The sequence below is a fragment of the Oncorhynchus tshawytscha genome, linkage group LG01 (genome assembly GCF_018296145.1).
Source record: "Oncorhynchus tshawytscha isolate Ot180627B linkage group LG01, Otsh_v2.0, whole genome shotgun sequence".
Classification (NCBI taxonomy): Eukaryota; Metazoa; Chordata; class Actinopteri; order Salmoniformes; family Salmonidae; genus Oncorhynchus; species Oncorhynchus tshawytscha.
Window position 1 is genome coordinate 34,133,897 of NC_056429.1, and position 24,108 is coordinate 34,158,004.

General features: G+C 44.7%; 1 protein-coding gene across 4 annotated transcripts in view; it reads left to right on the top strand.

Moving 5' to 3' along the window:
* LOC112249907 (SZT2 subunit of KICSTOR complex) overlaps positions 1-24,108 on the top strand; it is a 151,871-nt gene that overhangs the window by 27,706 nt on the left and 100,057 nt on the right. For 3 of the 4 annotated variants that reach the window (XM_024419663.2, XM_042320730.1, XM_024419672.2), the window contains exons 20-38: positions 904-1,126; positions 1,344-1,544; positions 1,734-1,831; positions 2,106-2,244; positions 2,704-2,997; positions 3,182-3,389; positions 3,898-3,945; positions 5,351-5,478; positions 7,902-8,160; positions 8,640-8,814; positions 8,932-9,030; positions 9,181-9,253; positions 9,426-9,746; positions 10,416-10,554; positions 10,888-11,004; positions 11,235-11,304; positions 18,839-19,024; positions 19,238-19,531; positions 19,727-20,159. In XM_024419663.2, the coding sequence (XP_024275431.1) occupies positions 904-1,126; positions 1,344-1,544; positions 1,734-1,831; positions 2,106-2,244; positions 2,704-2,997; positions 3,182-3,389; positions 3,898-3,945; positions 5,351-5,478; positions 7,902-8,160; positions 8,640-8,814; positions 8,932-9,030; positions 9,181-9,253; positions 9,426-9,746; positions 10,416-10,554; positions 10,888-11,004; positions 11,235-11,304; positions 18,839-19,024; positions 19,238-19,531; positions 19,727-20,159 (3,505 nt within the window). The remainder of the gene's footprint in view (positions 1-903; positions 1,127-1,343; positions 1,545-1,733; positions 1,832-2,105; positions 2,245-2,703; positions 2,998-3,181; positions 3,390-3,897; positions 3,946-5,350; positions 5,479-7,901; positions 8,161-8,639; positions 8,815-8,931; positions 9,031-9,180; positions 9,254-9,425; positions 9,747-10,415; positions 10,555-10,887; positions 11,005-11,234; positions 11,305-18,838; positions 19,025-19,237; positions 19,532-19,726; positions 20,160-24,108) is intronic. The other variant, XM_042320732.1, reaches the window with a different exon arrangement.

Sequence of the window (24,108 nt, forward strand, 5' to 3'; positions counted from 1 at the left end):
AGCATGTAGAGGTCTGTCATTTTTATCATAGGTACACTTCAACTGTGAGAGATGGAATCTAAAACAAAAATCTAGAAAATCACATTGTATGATTTTTAAGTAATTCATTTGAATAATATACCAGTTTCATTTGAGGACAAAAATGTTGACAGCTGAGCCATACAGGTTGCAAAATAAATGGGAAGATATTTTCAATGTACAGATTCCATGGCACGTGGTACAGTATATGAATGGATACAAAAAAGCAACACTTGATTCAACACATTTCAATTGACATTTTTATCCAAAATTATTGCCACCAACAAAATGTTATACACAGTATATGGGGCACACAACAATCTCAACTCTGTAGATTTTGCCTGCAAAGATACAGAATCACTAGATCATTTATTCTGATATTGCCCCTATCTAGCTTGTTTCTGGTCACAAGATGAGGAATTGTTACAAAAATCTCAACGTTAACTTAAAATGAACCTTATAAAAATGCAGTGTTGGGTGATTTGGAAAGCCATAGTCAATGAATCAGCAATATAATACTACTTGTAGGAAAGATTTTCATCTTTTGCTCACAATCTGTGGATGAAATGCGATTAGAAAGGTAAACCGTTAATGTAAACATCACACAGCACAATTGAAAAATATATGGCACATGGAAACCAAATGAGGGTGGTCTATGGTGATAAGTGGGATGGGCTGAGGGGCGGGATTAAAGAGCTTATGTTCAGTAATGTATTATTGTTATGTGATTGCTGTATATAATAGTTCAATCTGTGTAAAATGTGTATGTAAAATATGTAGCAGAAAAGCTGTAAAAACGGTGTGTCCTCCGAAGAGGGGGGGTGGTGGATGGGCTAATATATATATATATATTTTTAAATGATAGTGAATTTACGTTATCCACAGATCTTCCCCCGGGATCTGACCTGTATGTCCACCATTATGACGTTTGAGTACCTTAGCCAGCTGTGCCAGAACAAGGAGCAGGTGTACCCTCCCATTGGGACCGCTGCAGGAGAACTCCCTGCCTCTGAGGACTGCATCCACACTGTTCCCTTCCAGTTTGACCTCATCGAGCTGCTGCCCAAGTGCCAACAGATAGAAATATTCTTCCTCACTCTCAGCAGAGGTGAATTTTATCATGTTATTTTTTCCTCAAGTGTCTTATTGTTATCAAACATGAATTTATAAATTTTTGCTAAATCAAGGCTTCCCTGCGACTGTTAGTCCAACACCTTAGCCATTACCCCAAAAAGTCCAAACCTCTTGACATGGTCACTAGGTGTTGTTGCTGCAATATGAAGATGGTGGATGAATTAATGAATGCTTATTTGTGTGTATTGCAGTGGAGAACGAGGAGGTGTCCCAGAGCACCCCCTATATTCCCAACGAGCTCCTGCTGAGCCTGTTCCACAGCAGCTTGCAACAGGAACTCAGTGACCGGGAGATCCCATTGGCTGACCAGGACAACGTCACCTTCATGCATCACATCCTAGACAGGGAACGAGACGGACATGTTGCACCCTTCTCTCTACCGGTCATCAGAGGTAGGCTTTGTGAATGTAAAGCACTTTGTGACAACTGTTGATGTAGGCTTTATGAATACATGCTGACCGACTGAAAAGAACAGAATCCTGCTAATGATTGTATTCATTATGTAACAACATCCTATACTCCTGCACACATTTTTTTCATTTTTTTTGTTGCCTTGACATGTGGTTACATTCCCTTGACAGAAGAGTGCCTGAAACCTCCAGAGAGACAGGACACAATGATGTCCTTCCACACTACAGGGAGCAGTAAGGAGGTGACAGGATCAACCAGTACCCTTCAGGTAAACCTTTTAACCAGTCTGCATTCTCTCTTCAGGGAAATAAATCCAGAAGGTTCCTCCTTGGCATTGATATCGGTTTTATGCAGTGTAAAAACAATGGAAAACCAGCAGTGGGCCCGAAGTTACGTTTTGGATGTCCAGACATGGTTTACACTACCGTCTTCTTCCTCTCATTGGAACTCTGTCCACCTTGGGCAAAACATTATGTTTAGTTTATTTTATAGCACTTGTCCTGTCTGTTATGCCCAGTGAGTTTGTCCCCTCTTTCTCTCAGAGTTTCAGCAATGCAGACCTGGTGGATGAGGAGCCAGTCCCAGTGGAGAGGGATGGGTCTACCCCTCAGTGGAAGTGTTACGCCAAGTACATCAACCCTCAGCAGATCCTACTGACCTTCCTCCCCGCCACCTTCACAGGTAGGCACCCCGCTACTGTTCCCTGTGCTCTGCTGTAGTTGTGTGATGTGCGTGTACGAATAGGACAGAGCTTACAGATATTTTCTACTCATTATTCAAGTGGGGGCTCCACTGTAGTTATAGGAATCCTATGTATTTGGGCTAGCCACCAGCCTGGCATCGTGCTAGTTTTAACTGATTGTAATCGACATGCTTATCATCATAACGTAGTACAGCAACAGTGCTGTGTGTTCGTAGATGTTGGTAACCCCCCCCAAATGTCTAATAATTAACCAGCACTTGCACTTGACCTACCCACCCCCCAACCTTCCTGCTCGGATTCCACTGATAGCTATGTTTATTGAGGAAAAATATTGTTCTATGCCTGTGACATGTGGTTGTAGCACCGAGCTATCTTAAAACGAATGCAAGTCCCTCTGTGAAATGTTTGAGTTCAACATTGTTGTGTTTTCTCTTAAGATGTCCAGATGTTGATGTCGTCTGGGCTGGAGACCGAGCCCCAGGATAACGGAGATGATGACGACACCCTGACTACCGGCAACAAATCACAGGCTGATTCTCACTCTGGCTCCACCAATGGGCTGAATGGTGGGTTGAGTAGCGGGTTGAGGTCCCCCATGCTCTCCCCTAGTGTTGGTGGTCCTGTGGGACCCAGGTCACCCCTGCTCTCCCCTGAATCTGGGAGCTCCACGTTGGAGCAGGACAACTGGGATAGCCGTTTCTCTGAGCCTGAAAATGGCACCAAAGGTGCAGGTAAGTACTGTAGGATTATTGCATCATTAGTCCTTTGCTACCAACATACTGTGCCTTCTCACTAACCCAACCCTCTCTCTTTCTATCCCTATTTCTCTCTGCAATAACATAATGTTACTGTTGTGAAAAGGAAGAGATGGGGCTCCCTGAGCAAATTGGAAATTACTCTCTTTCTCTCTCTCAGGTGTGGAGGAGAGGGACGGGGTGCAGTTCGCTGAGCCCCAGAAGAGAGACTTCCACATCACGTTCAGTCGCCAGGCGTCCCAGCAGAGCTCAGGGGATCTGTCCCGTCCGCGCTGCCCTGTATATGTCTATAACTGTTCCCTGGACTCTCTGAAGGATCAGCTACTCAATCCCCACTCTAACAGGCAGCCAAGGGACATCTTCTTCAGGTACCCAGTAACACACACACACACACACACACACACACACACACACACACACACACACTGGGGCTACTGATGGGGAGCACATCTGGGTTCAAATAGGATTTGTTTTCTTTCAAATACTTTAGCAGCACTTGATTGAGGATGGATCGTTCCCGATGCAACGTTAACACTTGAATATTCTCAGAAGTGGAAAATCCATCCGTCTGGGACTGAGGAGTATTGAGGAGGAAATCATTTCAATTTGAACCCAGGTCTTGGGAGGGGAATACAGCAGATCCAAGGCTCCATGTATTCAGCACTTTACTTTTCATCAGTTTAATCACCTTACCACCCATCATATGTGACTGACTCTTGAAACGCTCTCAGTCAGAAGTCCTACCATGCCATACCATCCATTCATAAGTCTACCCTTCACTCAACATTGGCTGCCAGCAAGCTCATTGTTGTTGGTTGAGTCCCATGTTAACGTTGTGCACCTCTGATTGTTTCCCTGTACTACGTTGATAAATAGACCTCAAGACGCTGACTCCTGGGAGATGCATCAGCAGATGAAGTTCAGGTAGCACAGCACAGCTAGCTTACTGCTGCTTCCATCATCCTGCCGCGCACCTCGCCCCATTCTCCTCTTCCTCCCCTCCGTCCCTTCCTGGTGTAGAGCTGTGGTGAGATCAATCTCAGTGAATCTTTCCTCAATTTCTTGCGTCTTATCTCCTTGCGTCCTTCTCAAAAGACAGCGGAGAAGAAGGTCTGAAGGAAGGGACCTTGGACCTTCTCCAATACGGTTGAGGAGGTGAGGAGAAAGGATGCAAGGGATCATGGAAAGATGAATTGATGGGGTTAGGAGGGACTTCGGCCTGGCCATATGCTCATAGCTCCTCCTTTTTCATACCAGGGAGAGGTACTCTCTAAGTGGGTGAGGCTGAGGCCATCGCTCCCACACTCACTCCAGGCCTGTGTTACTATTGGGAGGTTGGTATCTGCCTCCAGATAAGACTGTTGCCTCTAGATATTTTGACTTTATATTCATTTACATGACTGAAGGCTTGACTTCACAACGCAAGCCACTTATGTTTGCTGGAGCTCAAACCTCTTGTAGGAGGCTGTCTCTCTCTCTCTGCAGTCAGATACTAATGGGTGGAACTGTCCAAAATCAACATGTCTGATGTGTTAACTGACAATATCTAACTTATTGCATGTTCACAGAAAATCAAATTTGGTTCATGCAGTTGCAGTACTTTTTTTTCAAGCTTCTCTGGGGGGGTGTGGTTGCTTTTTACAGACCCTACTTGATGACATGGGCGTGGTGCTTTGGAAATCTCTCCTCTAAGCCTGTGATTAAACAATTCATGTTTTTTTAATGAGTAAAGTTCCTTTGTACTCTTTTTCCTTTTCATCTGCAAGTTCCAAGTCAAATATGGGAAATATACACTTGTGTATCATGGTACAGGACTGGCCATGTGTTGATCTCCAGATTAACATAAGACACATAGTATTGACATATCGGATACATTTTCGGAGTGATTATTCCCCCCCCTCCCCTTGTTTAAAGCACGCTTCGGAGCTCTGTTGTTCAGTGACCGCTCAAGCTAATAGACTTTTAACAGCATCCTCCTCAATGCATAATGCAACATTACATGGAGCTGGACAGTGTGTTTTATTCTCTAACGGAGATTAAATGTCATCAGAGATTTGTGTGTTATTGTGGCGTGAGATTACAGACTGTGCGTTTGCAAAGGAGACATGCGGCATGTTAATTGGGGGGTGAGATGAGATTGTGTGTTTTCAAAGGGGTGTGTAAAATAACCGTGTTATATACTGATGATGAAGCTGTGCTCCCTACTTTTCTATGGCTTGTATGTTTCTCCCACAGATCTACTATTGGGCTTCCTGATTCTGTACTTGCTCCTCTTCTTCTCTAATGGTGTTTGGGGTGTTTGTGTGTGTCTGTCCTCTTCCTCCTGCAGGTCTCTATCTCAGGAACGCAGCAGCACCTCCTCCTGGACAGACCTGATGTCGCAGCCTCATAAACACAAGGAGCTGGCCAACTACTGCAGCCTGCTACAGGAGCACTACCACCAGTGTTACGTCACAGGTAATACACTGCTGACAGATGTGAACATTTACGGTAATGGCCTGTCAAGGTGACCTGTCCAGTCTGACTGTTTAATCTGTCTGTGTAGCTTGCCTTTGACCACTGCGACAGCCAGACGTCATAAAACACCCCTTAAATAAACTGACTCGCAAATGACTGACGCAGAGAGGAGCCCAATGGTGATGTACCCTGCTTTATGACACTAAAGGGACAAGGGATGGGCTACTGGTGCTGGGGAAAGCAGATGGGAGAAGAAGTTTATTATTGACCAGAGTATTGGCTAGTAGCTGATTCTCTTCCTATTCCCTATATAGTACACTACTTTTAATCTGGGCATTGCACCCTATTCCCTATTTAGTGCACTACTTTTGAACAGAGTCATTTAGGCCTGTGACTTGCCATACACCCACACGTACCCGAAGATAGCGCCTCCAATACTACAGAAGCAAGCACAGGGCAAAGCCGTCACCTGCATCATCCTAGTGACGGAGAAATCTATTAGTGTTTTAAGCTGTCATCTCAGGATTTGTTTTTATGCTCCTTTGCAGCATCTGTAAACCTCAATCAGGAGGAGAGCGACTAGACAACGCACGCACACTCACACACACTAGACACAACTCTGCTTAGGCGAAATATCTGCTTCTCTCTGACAAGCCTGATGGATTTAAATTGGTCTGGCATGCCAATTTAAATATAAATATATTCACACCAGGGCAGCATCTTTTCTCTCCCTGCTCACTGAGTCAAGAGGTTAACACAAAATGTATACCCTGTGGTACTGAAAAAAAGCATAATTTAAAAGCTGTTTTCTCAAGATGAATTTGATATAAACAACATCCAGATAAAAGTATTGACCATTTCTTTAGGGTATATTACAGTGCTTCAGAAAGTCTTACTTTTGTTGTGTTACTGTGTGAAAATTGATTTTTTTTCAATTAAAAAATCATTCTCATCCATCTACACACAATACCCATAATGACAAAGTGAAAAAAATGCTTTTAGAGTTGTTTGCAAATTTATTGAAAATTAAACGCAGAAATATCTAATTTGCATAAGTATTCACACCCCTGAGTCACTACATGTTATAATCAGCTTTGCAGTGATTACAGCTGAGTCTTTCTGGGTAAGTCTCTTAGAGCTTTGCACACCTGGATTGTACAATATTTGCACATTATTATTTTGAAAAATTTCAAGCTCTCTCAAGTTGGTTGTTGATCGTTGCAAGACATTTTCAAGTCCTGCCATATATTTTTAAGTACATTTAAGTCCAAACTGTAACTTGGCCACTCAGGAACAATCAAAACGTCCTTGTCCTTGCCGATGTCAAGCATACCCATAACATATGAGGATTTTCCTCAAACATAATGCTTTGTATTCAGTACATAAAGTGAATTTCTTTGCTAAATCTTTTGCAGTTTTACTTTAGTGCTTTATTGCAAACAGGGTGCGTGTTTTGGAATATTTTTATTCTGTACACGCTTCCTTCTTTTCACTTTGTCATTTAGGTTAGTATTGTGGAGTAACTACAATGTTGATCCATCCTATCACGGCAATTAAACTCTGTAACTGATTTAAGTCCCCATTGGCCTCATGGTGAAATCCCTGAGCCTCCCTGAGCGGTTTTCTTTCCCTCCGGCAGCTGAGTTAGGAAGGACACCTGTATCTTTTTAGTGACTGGGTGTATTAATACACCACCCAAAGTGTAATTAATAACTTCACCATGTTCAAAGGGATATTCAATGTCTGCTTCTTTGAGGCATTGTGGTTGAAACTGTTTTTGAAGTTCACTGCTCGACTGAGGGACCTTACAGATACTCGTTTGTGTGGTGTACAGAGATGTGGTAGTCATTAAACAATCATGTACATTTTATGTGACTTGTTAAGCTAATTGTTACTCCTGAACTTATTTCGGCTTGCCATAACAGAGGTTTTATACTTATTGTCTCAAGACATTTCAGCATTGTTTGTAAACATTTCTAAAAACATTATTCCACTTTGTCATTATCGGGTATTGTAGGCCAGTGACACAAAATCTCAATGTAATCCATTTTAAATTCAGGCTGTAACACTACAAAATCTTGAAAATGCTCATGGGGTGTGAGTGTTTTCTGAAGGCACTGTTTTTTTATGTGGATTTATGTGCTGACCTTGACTGAACTTAACATGGAATAGTTGGACAGATTTGTATTTGAGAGTATAGTGGAAGGTTTTTGACGATGTAGCTAAGATATTTTCCTTGCATCCTCTCCTCCCCTCATTTTCAGATGACATTGGAGAAGGTCCACTTTTACGTTCTCCTTTTAATGCAGTTGAGAAGGACGCGAGGAGATAAAGACTTGAGGAATCGTGGAAAGATGAATTAAGACCGGGCAGGCATGGATCTGAAGTGTGTGCGTGTGCATGATCGTGTTCTCTCCCCCTAGGTGTGTACCGCAGCCTGCAGCAGTCCCACAGCATCAGTTCCCAGGACTTGCTGACAGCCATGGACTACTGTGAGGAGTCTCTCCAGGAGATAGACATCACTTCCTTCCTCCAGACGCTCTGTGGACACATCCGGGTGTTCCGAGAGCGCCATGGAGACGGAGGGGTCAGGGGTCACAGCATCACCCCTGCCACTTTCACCATCGGAGAGGCAGAGGAAGATGGGCCGGTCAAGAGAGGACCCATGGCCTCCTCATCCAGGTACTACTGAGACCTACAGAGCAGTTACCCATTTTTTTTTTGTTGATTTGAAGTACTCAGGGTGTCTTTGACTGGTGTCTTTGACTGGTGTCTTTGACTGGTGTCTTTGACTGGTGTCTTTGACTGGTGTCTTTGACTGGTGTGTTGTCTCTGGCTGGAGCAGCCTTCTACTTTAAATGATCAAATAAATAAAATCTAGCAATCTGGAGTTTGCACTTTTAGCGACTGTCCCATGTCCCTGACAAACTAAATCAAGGGCACCTGAAGTCTATTACATATTTTCTATACGTATTTGACCCAGGTCGGCTACAGAATGACCCTCAGAATGTTATCTGACCTTGGTTCAGAACTTGATTTGCAAAGAGTGGTACATACAGTACATTTGTTTGGTTTGTTTTGGTACTTGTTTGGTTCAGACTATTGATTGACGGTGCTGAATGGTGCTCTATGAGTAAACATGACGACCTTGTGTCTCCAAGTATTGAGATGGAGGACGTGGGTGAGGCAGAGAACAGGGGGAAGGCCTCGGCCCCTAACTCCCCCCACGGCCTGGACGAACCCCCCGGGACCATCAGGATACCAGAGTTCCCTCTGTCCCTCCTCCGCCTTCAGCAGAAGTGCGAGGTCTACCCTGACCTGCACAAAATCATACAGGTAAACAACTGAAGGATAGATAATGGTACAATGGAAAGAAATGAGATGGATTATGTTACAATTTGATGCTCATGTTAAAGAACCGTTTTAAAGCTAGCTAATGCCTGCATTCAACAGGACAAATTCATGGACATTGGTGCTCAGTTCTTCAAGACCGTGCCTTCCAATCCTCACTACTTCTACTACTGCCCACCATCATCTAAGAAAGAGATATGTGTATGTTATTTCCTATCCATTGTTCTCGGTTGGTATCCACCCCCAGGACACTGAAGAAGGTCCTGTTTCCAAAACATTGGTTCAGTATTAACTAACTGGGACTCTGAATAATATAGCGTGATGATTTTTATTTTTTGTTCTCCTCCTAAGGACTCTGATAGGGAAGAGGAGAGACGACTTAGTGAAGAGGTTGTCTCCGAGGCTGAGCCTGCTACAGAGGACGGTGGGGATCCTTGTATTTTAGTTGCTTGGATTGCTTGGTGTTACCCCCGCCTAAGATCTTCTAGATAACAGTACATCAGATACTCTATACTCATCCTGTGCACCACAGAGAACATGTAGTTAAGGATACATCATAAATCCTGTGTACTATGTCATCCTAATGTGCACCTCAGAGAACATGTCGGGCTGTTGCATCATGATTGAGAGCGACACAGACCTGGAGGTGGAGTACCAGGAGAGGGCCGGGGGCCGGAGATCCCTAGGGGCAGACGGAGAGGGGGAAGCAGGGGGAGAGGGGGAGGATGAGTCCCTGTCTGACTCCAACACGGTGAACCAGGATGAGGACTCCTTCAGCATTCTAGAGGGAGACAGCCTGTTGGAGCCAGAGGGGCCTCAGCCTGAGATGCCTCCGCTGTTCGTCCACCTCACCTGCTCTGTTAACATGAAGAGCTGCCACGGATCCATGCCCATAACCACGCTACCCACCTGCCTGGGTGAGTACACGCAGTACCTGACAACCGTCACAGAAGAGACACAAGCCAATAGACAATGTGTGACTCAGACCTGGTGTTCTATCTCAAGGCCATCAGACTGTTAAATAGCCATCACTAACCGGCTACCACCCGGTTACTCAACCTTGCACCTTAGAGGCTGCTGCCCTATGTACATAGAAATGGAATCACTGGTCACTTTAATCATGTTTACATACTACTTTACTCATTTCATATGTGTGTTTTACTGTATTCTACAGTATTTTAGTCAATGCCATTCTGACATAGTTCATCCTAAAATGCATACGTTTCTTAATTTCATTATTTTACTTTTAGATTTGTGTGTTGTGAATTGTTAGACACTACTGCACTGTTGGCGCTAGGAACACAAGCATTTCGCTACACCCGCAATAACATCTGCTAAATATATGTATGTGACCAATAAAATGTTATTTGATAGCTTCACTTTATTGAGTTTGTCTGGCACAATGGAACCAGTGGACTAGTTCCAAAAGTGCTAAACTTTCCCATCTGGCACTCTAAGCAGGCTCACTCTTACAGTCAAAGTATTTGAAAGACAACGAATACTATTTGACCCCAGTTCTGCTGTGAATTTTCACAATGCTATTAAATGCCCTGCTGTTTGTGTTGACGTGTACTGTTTTGTTACAGGTGAGGTGATCACATGTCTGGAGAATGCAGAGGCCCTGCAGGCTCTTGATCTGAATGATCTCTCTGTCACACTGGACATCTTTGTCCTCACCTTACCCCTAGAGATCGAGGGCATGCAGTCTGACTTGAGGCACAACAGGTGAGAATTTTAGATCCTACTTGAGAAATATGTGGAACAAAATAAAATAACAATTTTAAAAAATGCATCTGTTTGTTCTTGGATTCATTAGTGTTCATATGGTAAGGTGCCCTTTGGTAAACCAGGTTTGTAAAAACATTGAAAGAACTTGGAGCTTAAACTAGGATATCAGTCATTAGGATAGGCACTCTTACCAGATACATTGTCATTGGAATGATAATGTGCAAGAGCATAACCCTGTGCTGTATACTTTCGTCAAACTGCATTTCCACATACAGTAGGATCTTTCACTAGACGATGATCATGTTAACTAACGGGCTGCACTCTCTTCAGGTACACGTCAGAGAGCAGTGTGTCTCTGAACCGTTCTCCAGGTCAGCCCTCCTCCTACCGCTCTGATGAGGAGCTGATGGGCAACTTGGACAGCCTGAGAGGAGTAGGGGTGGACGGGTGAGTCATTAGGAAGGGTGGGGAAAAGAGTAGCCTGGTTCTATGTCTGTTTGTGCTGTATAGCTGTTGTCTTTTGGCTATACAGCACACACATCTGGGACCAGGCTAGAGGAGTAGTGGTTGACGGGTGAGTGGTCTGAAGGCTAAGAAAGCATGTTGAGCAGGCCTTCGCTGCCTGCATGATCATTTCACGGAGGCTACAGTAGTTCACTACTTCTTTATTTCAACAGGGTTGGAGGAGACCCTTTGGCCAAACTCCCAATTCCCCACAAACTAGCAGTGTTGGCCACCATGGATGAGGTAAGTTCAGTCTTTTTTTCTAAAAGTTATATTTAACCTTTATTTAACTAGGCAAGTCAGTTATTTAAGAACAAATTCTTATTTACAATGACAGCCTACCAAAAGCAGGGAAGGGGGCCTGGGATTAAAAAATAATATATATATATATATATATAGGACAAACACACATCACAACAAGAGAGACAACACTACATAAAGAGAGACCTAAGACAACAACATAGCATGGTAGCAACACAACATGGTACACACATTATTGGGCACAGACAACAGCACAAAGGGCAAGAAGGGAAAGACAACAATACATCACACAAGCAGCCACAACTGTCAGTAAGAGTGTCCATGATTGACTCTTGAATTGAGATAAAACAGTCCAGTTTGAGTGTTTGTTGCAGCTCGTTCCAGTCGCTAGCTGCAGCAAGCTGAAAAGAGGAGCGACCCAGGGATATGTGTGCTTTGGGGACCTTTAACAGAATGTGACTGGCAGAACGGGTGTTGTATGTGGAGGATGAGGGCTCCAGTAGATATCTCAGATAGGGGGGAGTGAGGCCTAAGAGGGTTTTATTAATACGCACCAACCAATGGGTATACAGAGATGACCAGTTTACAGTGGAGTACAGAGTGCAGTGATGTGTCCTATAAGGAGAATTGGTGGCATGTCTGATGGCCGAATGGTGAAGAACATCTAGCCGCTCGAATGCACCCTTACCTGCCGATCTATAAATGATGTCTCCGTAATCTAGCATGGGTAGGATGGTCATCTGAATCAGGGTAAATTTGGCAGCTGGGGTGAAAGAGGAGCGATTTCGATAGAGGAAACCAATTCTAGATTTAACTTCAGCCTGCAGCTTTGATATGTGCTGAGAGAAGGACAGTGTACCGTCTAGCCATACCTCCAAGTACTTGTATGAGGTGACTACCTCAAGCTCTAAACCCTCAGAGGTAGTAATAACACCTGTGGGAAGAGTGGCATTCTTCTTACCAGACCACATGACCTTTGCTTTGGAGGTGTTCAGAACAAGGTTAAGGGTAGAGAAAGCTTGTTAGACACTAAGAAAGCTTTGTTGTAGAGCATTTAACACAAAATCCAGGGAGGAGCCAGCTGAGTATAAGACTGTATCATCTGCATATAAATGGATGAGAGAGCTTCCTACTGCCTGAGCTATGTTGTTGATGTAAATTGAGAAGAGCGTGGGGCCTAGGATCGAGCATGGGTACTCCCTTGGTGACAGGCAGTGGCTGAGACAGCAGATGTTCTGACTTTATACACTGCACTCTTTGAGAGAGGTAGTTAGCAAACCAGGCCAAAGACACCTCAAAGACACCAATACTCCTTAGACGGCCCACAAGAATGGAATGGTATCAATGGAATGGTATCAAAAGTTTTGGCCAAGTCAATAAAAATAGCAGTACAATATTACTTCGAATCAAGGGCAATGGTGACATCATTGAGGACCTTTAAGGTTGCAGTGACACACCCATAACCTGAGTGGAAACCAGATTGCGTGCCAGAGAGAATACTATAGACATCAAGAAAGCCAGTCAGTTTTTCCAACACTTTTGATAAGCAGGGCAAAAATAGAAATAGGCCTATTACAGTTAAGATCAGCTTGATTTCTCACCTTGGCTGCCTTCCGAGCAAGTTTAAGGAGCTCCTTTAGCACCTCGGACTCAGTGACTGCCTGCAGGGAGAAACTTTGTCGCGGGGCAAGGGAAAAAGAGGGAGAAGTATCGGGGATAGTTACATTAGAAGGGGTGGGAGATGAGGAAATGTTGGACGGGCAAGGAGGCATGGCTGAGTCAAATAGGAATCCTGACTTACTGAAGTGGTGATTTAAAGAGCTCAGCTATGTGCTTCTTGTCAGTAACAACCACATCATCAACATTAAGGGACATGGGCAGCTGTGAGGAGAAGGTTTTATTCTCCAGGTCTAACTGTTTTCCAGAACTTCTTGTGGTTAGACCCACAGAGAGAGAACTGCTCCTTAAAGTAACTCACTTTGGCCTTCCGAATAGCCTGAGTGCACTTATTTCTAATTTGCCTGAGCGATAGCCGGCCAGCCTGAGTATGCGTGTGCCAAATGCGTGTGCCAAGCCTTTCACCAAATACAATTCTTGAGGTGGAGTAACTCTGCAAGATCACAGTCAAACCAGGGGCTGAACCTGTTTTTAATTCTAATTTTCTTTATGGGGGTGTGTTTGTTAACAATATTACTGAAAATATCAAAAAATAAGGTCCAAGCATCTTAGACAGAGGGGATCAAGCTGATTCTATACCATTTTACAGAGGCCAGTTCATGAAGGAAAGCTTGCTCATTAAAGTTTTTTAGCAACGTCTATGACAAATCAGGACAGGTAATTTCACTGAGCAGCTGTACAACAGTGATCACTAAGGTCATTACAGAAAATACCAGACTGATGCCTATCAGGATTATTTGTGAGGATAATATGAAGGAGAGTAGCCTTTTCTGGGTGTCTGGAGTCATACCTTGTGGGATTGGTAATAATCTGAGAAAGATTTAGGGAGTCACATTGCGTTTGGACTTGGTCAAGTGGTTTAAGCATGCCCCAGTTTAGGTCACCTATTAGGACAAATTCAGACTTAGTATAAGGGGCCAGGAGAGAGCTTAGGGCAGGTAGGTTACAGGCCGGTGCCGATGGAGGACGATAGCACCCAACAACAGTCAACAGAGCTATTTGAAAGTTTAATGCTTAAAACAAGCAAATCAAATTGTTTGGGGACAGACTTGGTGCAGACAAACGAGCACTGAAGGTGATTCTTGGTAAAGATTGCCACTCCCCCACCTTTGGAAATCAAATAAAATTTGATTTACATACACATGGTTAGCAGATGTTAATGCGAGTGTAGCGAAATGCTTGTGCTTCTAGTTCCGACAATGCAGTAATAACGAACAAGTAATCTAACTAACAATTCAAAAAAAACTACTGTCTTATACACAGTGTAAGGGGATAAAGAATATGTACATAAGGATATATGAATGAGTGATGGTACAGAGCAGCATAGGCAAGATACAGTAGATGATATCGAGTACAGTATATACATATGAGATGAGTATGTAAACCAAGTGGCATAGTTAAAGTGGCTAGTGATACATGTATTACATAAGGATGCAGTCGATGATATAGAGTACAGTATATACGTATGCATATAAGATGAATAATGTAGGGTAAGTAACATTATATAAGGTAGCATTGTTTAAAGTGGCTAGTGATATATTTACATTTCCCATCAATTCCCATTATTAAAGTGGCTGGAGTTGAGTCAGTGTCATTGACAGTGTGTTGGCAGTAGCCACTCAATGTTAGTGGTGGCTGTTTAACAGTCTGATGGCCTTGAGATAGAAGCTGTTTTTCAGTCTCTCGGTCCCAGCTTTGATGCACCTGTACTGACCTCGCCTTCTGGATGACAGCGGGGTGAACAGGCAGTGGCTCGGGTGGTTGATGTCCTTGATGATCTTTATGGCCTTCCTGTAGCATCGGGTGGTGTAGGTGTCCTGGAGGGCAGGTAGTTTGCCCCCGGTGATGCGTTGTGCAGACCTCACTACCCTCTGGAGAGCCTTACGGTTGAGGGCGGTGCAGTTGCCATACCAGGCGGTGATTCAGCCCGCCAGGATGCTCTCGATTGTGCATCTGTAGAAGTTTGTGAGTGCTTTTGGAGACAAGCCGAATTTCTTCAGCCTCCTGAGGTTGAAGAGGCGCTGCTGCGCCTTCTTCACGATGCTGTCTGTGTGAGTGGACCAATTCAGTTTGTCTGTGATGTGTATGCCGAGGAACTTAAAACTTGCTACCCTCTCCACTACTGTTCCATCGATGTGGATAGGGGGGTGTTCCCTCTGCTGTTTCCTGAAGTCCACAATCATCTCCTTAGTTTTGTTGACGTTGATTGTGAGGTTATTTTCCGAGGGCCCTCACCTCCTCCCTGTAGGCCGTCTCGTCGTTGTTGGTAATCAGGCCTACCACTGTTGTGTCGTCCGCAAACTTGATGATTGAGTTGGAGGCGTGCGTGGCCACGCAGTCGTGGGTGAACAGGGAGTACAGGAGAGGGCTCAGATCGCACCCTTGTGGGGCCCCAGTGTTGAGGATCAGCGGGGAGGAGATGTTGTTGCCTACCCTCACCACCTGGGGGCGGCCCGTCAGGAAGTCCAGTACCCAGTTGCACAGGGCGGGGTCGAGACCCAGGGTCTCGAGCTTGATGACGAGCTTGGAGGGTACTATGGTGTTGAATGCCGAGCTGTAGTCGATGAACAGCATTCTCACATAGGTATTCCTCTTGTCCAGATGGGTTAGGGCAGTGTGCAGTGTGGTTGAGATTGCATCGTCTGTGGACCTATTTGGGCGGTAAGCAAATTGGAGTGGGTCTAGGGTGTCAGGTAGGGTGGAGGTGATATGGTCCTTGACTAGTCTCTCAAAGCACTTCATGATGACTGATGTGAGTGCTATGGGGCGGTAGTCGTTTAGCTCAGTTACCTTAGCTTTCTTGGGAACAGGAACAATGGTGGCCCTCTTGAAGCATGTGGGAACAGCAGACTGGTATAGGGATTGATTGAATATGTCCGTAAACACACCGGCCAGCTGGTCTGCGCATGCTCTGAGGGCGCGGCTGGGGATGCCGTCTGGGGCGGCAGCCTTGCGAGGGTTAACACGTTTAAATGTCTTACTCACCTCGGCTGCAGTGAAGGAGAGACCGCATGTTTTCGTTGCAGGCCGTGTCAGTGGCACTGTATTGTCCTCAAAGCGGGCAAAAAAGTTATTTAGTCTGCCTGGGAGCAAGACATCCTGGTCCGTGACTGGGCTGGATTTCTTCCTGTAGTCCGTGATTGACTGTAGACCCTGCCACATGCCTCTTGTGTCTGAGCCGTTGAATTGAGATTCTACTTTGTCTCTGTACTGGCGCTTAGCTTGTTTGATAGCCTTGCGGAGGGAATAGCTGCACTGTTTGTATTCAGTCATGTTACCAGACACCTTGCCCTGATTAAAAGCAGTGGTTCGCGCTTTCAGTTTCACAAGAATGCTGCCATCAATCCACGGTTTCTGGTTAGGGAATGTTTTAATCGTTGCTATGGGAACGACATCTTCAACGCACGTTCTAATGAACTCGCACACCGAATCAGCGTATTCGTCAATGTTGTTGTCTGACGCAATACGAAACATCTCCCAGTCCACGTGATGGAAGCAGTCTTGGAGTGTGGAGTCAGCTTGGTCGGACCAGCGTTGGACAGACCTTAGCGTGGGAGCCTCTTGTTTTAGTTTCTGTCTGTAGGCAGGGATCAACAAAATGGAGTCGTGGTCAGCTTTTCCGAAAGGGGGGCGGGGCAGGGCCTTATATGCGTCGCGGAAGTTAGAGTAACAATGATCCAGGGTCTTTCCACCCCTGGTTGCGCAATCGATATGCTGATAAAATTTAGGAGTCTTGTTTTCAGATTAGCCTTGTTAAAATCCCCAGCTACAATGAATGCAGCCTCCGGATAAATCGTTTCCAGTTTGCAGAGAGTTAAATAAAGTTCGTTCAGAGCCATCGATGTGTCTGCTTGGGGGGGATATATACGGTTGTGATTATAATCGAAGAGAATTCTCTTGGTAGATAATGCGGTCTACATTTGATTGTGAGGAATTCTAAATCAGGTGAACAGAAGGATTTGAGTTCCTGTATGTTTCTTTCATCACACCATGTCACGTTGGCCATAAGGCATACGCCCCCGCCCCTCTTCTTACCAGAAAGATGTTTGTTTCTGTCGGCGCGATGCGTGGAGAAACCCGCTGGCTGCACCGCTTCGGATAGCGTCTCTCCAGTGAGCCATGTTTCCGTGAAGCAGAGAACGTTACAGTCTCTGATGTCCCTCTGGAATGCTACCCTTGCTCGGATTTCATCAACCTTGTTGTCAAGAGACTGGACATTGGCAAGAAGAATGCTAAGGAGTGGTGCACGGTTTTTGGGTCGCTGCATGGAATCCACTCCGCTGTCCTGGTTGTAAGGCAGAACACAGGATCCGCGTCGCGAAAAACATATTCTTGGTCATACTGATGGTGAGTTGACGCTGATCTTATATTCAGTAGGTTATAACCAGAAAGGGTAACATCAGTATTCAAAACACTCTTCCTTAACCACGTCTCAGTAATGACCAACATATCTGGATTGGAGCTGTGAACCCACACTTACAATTGATCCATTTTAGGTAATACGCTTCTAATCTTAACGTGCAGAAAAGCCAGGATTTTACGAGAGCAGAAATCAGTGAAGCAGATATCAGAGCACAAGTCAGAATTGGGGCTAGCAACAGTAGGTGGGCCAGGGTGAGCAGGCACATTTTCAGATATCATCAACAGTAATACAGTCAAGGCTCAGCATAGGACAGGGAGAGCTCTGCAGTGCTGATTTATGTAATCTGAATGTGCATCAGATGGCAACAAGATCATATTGTACAGCAATTTCATCAGGTAACATGGAAATAAAGTCGGCGAGAGGTGGTTAGAATAGGATGGGAGGCCAAAAGTCTGTAACCAGTAGAGGGTCAGAGTCCTGAGTGTGGGAACAAACAGTCTGTCCACTGCTTGGGTAAAGAATGTTTGTAGTCAACAAAGTATGCAGGAGTCATGAGGCAAATAGCAAAATGCACAAGAAATGTTTTTAATATATAACGACTTGGAGCTAGTCATTGTAAGTTCAGAGTCACTCGCCCCAACAGTGCATGTGTGCTGGAGGTGAGCGAAAGCTCGGGAGAGAGGGGGGGAGTGTGGTAGGGGTACCTGTGCCAGACATGGGGAGACAGGCCAGGGCAGATGGTGAACAGATCACCAGGTGGAATCCAAGCAGCAGTGCAGCAGGCAACGGGAGTAGGTGTCACACGCTTTTGTTTATTTCTGGAGGCAGATTTCTTGTAGAAAATGCCAGTGAATGGCCTTTGAACAGCAGGAGGGGGCTTCAGAGGACGCTTCAAAGACTCCTGCCACTTGTTGGGCCCAAAGGCCTCGACACCTTTTACTTCACACCGTAGTGCTAATTGAATTTGTATCTGGTCTGTCCTTGCAAGCTTGGGAGCCTCAGCATTCAGTCCCCATAAAGTAAAATATATCCTTGTAATGTGCTTTATTTTTAATTATTTCTTCTACTTGGCTTTCAAAATAGCATCATACCAAACACTACTCACTCAGTTCCAGGTTGGAATGGTGTCCTCTGGTCTCTGCTGTTTGTTTGCTAGCAGTAATCCCTCCGGTTAATTTGTCAAAATTAGGTTGTAGGTTGGACGTTTTGATCTGGAGCGAAGGCCATGCGGTGGAGGGTGTAGCATCCTGCATATTTACCTGCCGAAAAATCCACATTTATCCATCCTTTTCTAAAAAACATGTTGAAAAATGTGAGCGCTCACATGTGTGAATTACTTTTGAACTTGATCTCGATCTTTGAACTTCATATTGATATTGATTTGACTTTGAGCTAGTCGACCACTAAATAGCGTTACAGATTTCAGGCCCCTTCACTCACCTCTCCCTCTCCTCTCCCTGTTGCCTCTCGTTGTAGATCCGTTGGCTCTTGGAGGACGAGATTGTGTCAGCGCTGCGTCTCTCCCGGGTTATCCGCTCGTCCACGCTACAGAAGGTGGCGGATCACGTGTTTCGCTCAGGCGGGCGACCACGGTGCCACTGTGAGGTCGTTCCTCTGCAGTTTGTCTTCGGCCCTGAGCAGTCCCTGGAGAAGTTCAAAGAGGTATGGTGGGAGGGTGACTAGAAGCGATGACAGGGAGAACTGTTTTTCTTTCATAGCAAAGATGAGTTTTGGCCGTTTTTTCTAGTGGGGTCAATTCGTTTTTCACATTGTCAGGAACCTTACATGTTGCATACCCAAGTGCTACTCTGACGATTTGTTTTTCAATTAGGAAAATTGGTACTGACCCTCACCCTTGAATCTTCCCATCCACAGGAGTTCCGTAGGATGTCATTCTCAGGTTATCTTCTGAATGGAGAGCAAGACAACTTCTACTACATGTCTCTGAGTAGACTCCACCCCCAGAGGATCCAGGCTGCTAAGAGGCTGTCTGAGAGCACTGTCAACCCTGGGGAGGCGGGATGGAACTCTATGATTGGACAGAACTCACAGCCAACCAATCACTGTCCTGATGTGGACGACAGCGCCAGGGCTCCGTCCAATCATGGCACACCAGGGAGAAGACCTGACCACGAAGCAGAGGTGGCGAGGGTGGAGCCAGACAGTGAGGTTTGTCAAACCTTTGGGGGGAGGGGGAGTTTCAACCTGACCAACTAGTTTATTTCCAAGCATCCTCTTTCATGGTTATTCCAGCTGGATTAAGGTCTCTTATATTTTAATTTTTTTTATGAATAAATGAATGGATTAATAAATGGAGGAATGTGTATGAATTTAAACTGAATTAATTATTTTATGTACCTTAAGGTTCAGGGAGAAGAGAAGAAGTCTACTGTCGGGGCTGTTAGTGAATCTGCGAGTTACCCAGCCCAGGAGCCCAGCTACACCCCAATCAAACCATCCCGAGTTGACTCAGAGGAGGGCCCTAGACCCCGCTTGAGTTCAGTTGGTGCTACCTCCACTGCTGCGGGTGACAGCCCCCGGATGAGTTTTGTTGGTGCCTCCACCAGTCGACCCCGACTGAGCTCTGTGGGCAGAGGAGGAGAGGAGATGAGACCTCGGCTGAGCTCCGTGGGCTCCGCCTCCACCTCTACCTCTACTGCTACAGGGGACAGTGGCCAGGTCAGCACCCCTCAGCTCCAGCCCAGCACTAGCACAGACCGTTCCTCAGAATACACCTCGCCCCCCAAGACCCCCTCCACAGTCAGCCTGGCCGAGTCGGTGCAGTCCACCACCCACAGTGAGTGTCCCTTTCTCTAGAACCAGACTATATCAAGTACCTTTAGTCACAGCTGCATTGTTGGGTGGTGTTAAGTAGGGATACAGTTGTTTTTTTTAACAAAGTGCAACAGCGGGGGTGTTCATAGACAAAACAAAGGCCTTAAAATGTCCAAAGTCTTCTCGGCCACATGTCAATAGTACCAGCCCACATCAATACAGTTCAAATGGCAATACACAATAAACTTGCAAGCAACCTCCCTTTAACTAAAATGTCAACCCAAATACGTCTAGCAGGGCAATAGTAGTCCAGCGACACTGAACATCAAAGGGAGGCGCATTGAAAAAAAAAAAAATCTGCTGCACTGAAAAGCACTGGAGCGATAGCGGGAAGAAAGAGAGAGGGTCTTAGCGGTTGACTTCAGGCTTGCAGTTGCACTGTCTGTCCGTCTGGTGGTTTGTTTGTTTGTATGTCAAAGCTTCGCAACAATGTTGCTACTAATCAATGCGATCAATAACTGGTGCGTTCCCAAAAGATAACCACTAGAGTGGTAACACCGACGATCGAGTTAAACACTTTACAAACTAAGCACGCTGAAAATAAATGCTGACTTCTGCAGCATTGCACACCCCAATCAAACTGTCGCGCCAACCAAGAGCTCCCTCCCAGAGATTCGGAAGAGTTATCTTTATTTCTTCCTTTCTGACTGCTGATGTGCTCTTAAAGTGGCAGTGCATGGTGAAGGCTCCATGCAGGATTTTGCCACACTCCTCCTGCCATGAATTAACAAAGCCTGTAGAAACAGAGAGGATGCAGGCTTTGGCAGGTTCATGTTCCTGCTACACAAAACCAGGGAAGTCCTCATCATCAGTCCTCCAAGAAGAGGTCCTGCAGGTGTTGCTTTTGCCTGCGATCCAGCTCTTCTGCCGTAGGGTATCAGGCTTTAGGTCAACAACCTGCACTGTCCTGACATCTTCCCCAGTGTCTTCCAAACAGACCAAGTAGTTCAAATCAAATCAAATTTATTTATATAGCCCTTCGTACATCAGCTGATATCTCAAAGTGCTGTACAGAAACCCAGCCTAAAACCCCAAACAGCAAGCAATGCAAGCAATGTAGTTCACCGGCCCCAGCTGCTGCACTACACGGTATGGACCTTTCCATCTCGAAGCTAGCTTGGCAGTGAACTTCTTAGATGCCTTTGACAGATGATGTGAATGTACTCAGACTTGGGTGGGAAACACGTCTCGTCTATGTTTGTCATAGTTGCTGAGCTGTCGTTAGCTTTGTTTCTGCTGGGCCCAACCACTCTGGCTAGTAAGGTGTGGTGGTGTTGGACTGCATCAAACGCTGGGCAGTCAAGTGAAACATTGGAACTTTGTCCATCTGACCTTTTTAGTGGTCTTCCCAGGTGGAGTTCGGCAGGAGTGACACCAGAAGTCTCCTGGACCGCAGAATTCAGTGCAAAGCTAAACTCAGGAAGATGCTGATCCCACATTGTTTGCTGATCCCCCCACAAATTAAGAAATCATCCCCTTCAGGGTTCGGTTTACCCTCTCGGTGAGATTGGTCTGAGGATGGTAGGCCGTGGTCAGCTTGGCAAATACACCCCAGTAGGTACAGAGCTCTTTGTAGATTCCTGATATGAACTGCAGACCTCGGTCAGAGAGAATTTGGTCTGGAATCCCGAATCTGGTAAAGACCTCCCTTTGCAGAATTAGAGCAATGGCTGATGCAATGGCTGTCCACTACCACCAGTAAAAATTCATTCCGGGTCCCCCGGCTGGGAGGAAAATGTTCATTGAGGTCAATTCCCAGCATTTCATTGGCATGGTTCACCACGGTCTGCTGCAGTTTCTCAGCAGGTCTGCCAATGTCTGGTTTGTGTTTCTGTCAGACTTCACACAGTTGTACAAACTTCTTATGCCATTCTCTCTGGCACCAAAAGTTTAAAAAGTGTTGATAAGGGACAGAATGCGGTCAGATCATCACATATTTGGCATATATATTACTCTTACAATATTTCCACGTGGGCGAGGATATTGGAAATTTATTCAAAGCCTACTAGATAATACATTGTTTAGATCTAGGACAGAATAATTTATAACTGACTTTTTCAGACATAACATAGGCACAGCAGATCCCCTTATTGTATGGGACACTTAAGTGTGCCTTTAGAGGCCATGCAATTCAGTACTCATCAATAAAACAAAAGCAATTTAGATCAAGAGTCCATATTAACAAAGGAAATTGAAGGACTAACAGTACAGTTAGATAGCAATAAAAACGGTACCATAGAGGAAAAACAAAAAGAAATGGAGGAACTTATTCAAGAAAGATCCAGTGTAATATATTATAAAAATAAAGGGAACTGGATGGAATATGGGGAAAAATGCACAAATTCCTTTTCAGTCTTCAATATAGAAATGTTACCAAAAAAAATGTATTAAAACATGTTACAAATGATGGAGTCACGCATGATTCACCAAATTATATTTTGAGAAAGGAAGTACCTTAAGAATATGTTTTCGTTTCAGGCTCCTCCATCTCCACTAACTGAAACTAATTGTATGGATTTTTTTCCTAATAATATAATAAAATTAACGTCTGTACAAAAAGACTCATGTGAAGGCCAAATTACAGAGGAGGAACTGCTTGATGCAATTGGGGCCTTTTAAAGATGGGAAAACTCCAGGGCTGGATGGCATACCAGTGGAAGTATACAAAACTTTTTTTGATATACTCAAAGGACCATTATTAGCATGTTTTAATCACTCCTATATAAATGGTAGATAATCAGACATGCAACAAGAAGGTCTGATATCATTATTACTGAAACAGGACCCAAGTGGTATATATAAAAATCCAGTCCATTTAAAAAATTGGAGACTTCTTACACTTCAGTGTTGTGATGCAAAATGCTTGGCACATAGAATTAAAAAAGTATTGTCAGATATTATTCATCCTAATCAGAATTTTTTTTTTATACATCAAATCAAATTTTATTTGTCACATACACATGGTTAGCAGATGTTAATGTGAGTGTAGCGAAATGCTTGTGCTTCTAGTTCCGACAATGCAGTAATAACCAACAAGTAATCTAACTAACAATTCCAAAACTACTGTCTTACACTTGTGTGTGTATAAGGGGATAAAGAATATGTACATAAAGATATATGCATGAGTGATGGTACAGAGCGGCATAGGCAAGATACAGTAGATGGTATCGAGTACAGTATATACATATGAGATGAGTATGTAAACAAAGTGGCATAGTTAAAGTGGCTAGTGATACATGTATTACATAAAGATGCAGTAGATGATATATAGTACAGTATATACATATGAGATGAATAATGTAGGGTATGTAAACATTATATTAGGTAGCATTGTTTAAAGTGGCTAGTGATATATTTTACATCATTTCCCATCAATTCCCATTATTAAAGTGGCTGGAGTTGAGTCAGTGTGTTGGCAGCAGCCACTCAATGTTAGTGGTGGCTGTTTAACAGTCTGATGGCCTTGAGATAGAAGCTGTTTTTCAGTCTCTCGGTCCCAGCTTTGATGCACCTGTACTGACCTCGCCATCTGGATGATAGCGGGGTGAACAGGTAGTGGCTCGGGTGGTTGTTGTCCTTGATGATCTTTATGGCCTTCCTGTAACATCTGGTGCTGTAGGTGTCCTGGAGGGCAGGTAGTTTGCCCCCGGTCATGCGTTGTGCAGACCTCACTACCCTCTGGAGAGCCTTACGGTTGTGGGCGGAGCAGTTGCCGTACCAGGCGGTGATACAGCCCGCCAGGATGCTCTCAATTGTGCATCTGTAGAAGTTTGTGAGTGCTTTTGGTGACAAGCTGAATTTCTTCAGCCTCCTGAGGTTGAAGAGGCGCTGCTGCGCCTTCTTCACGATGCTGTCTGTGTGGGTGGACCAATTCAGTTTGTCTGTGATGTGTATGCCGAGGAACTTAACTT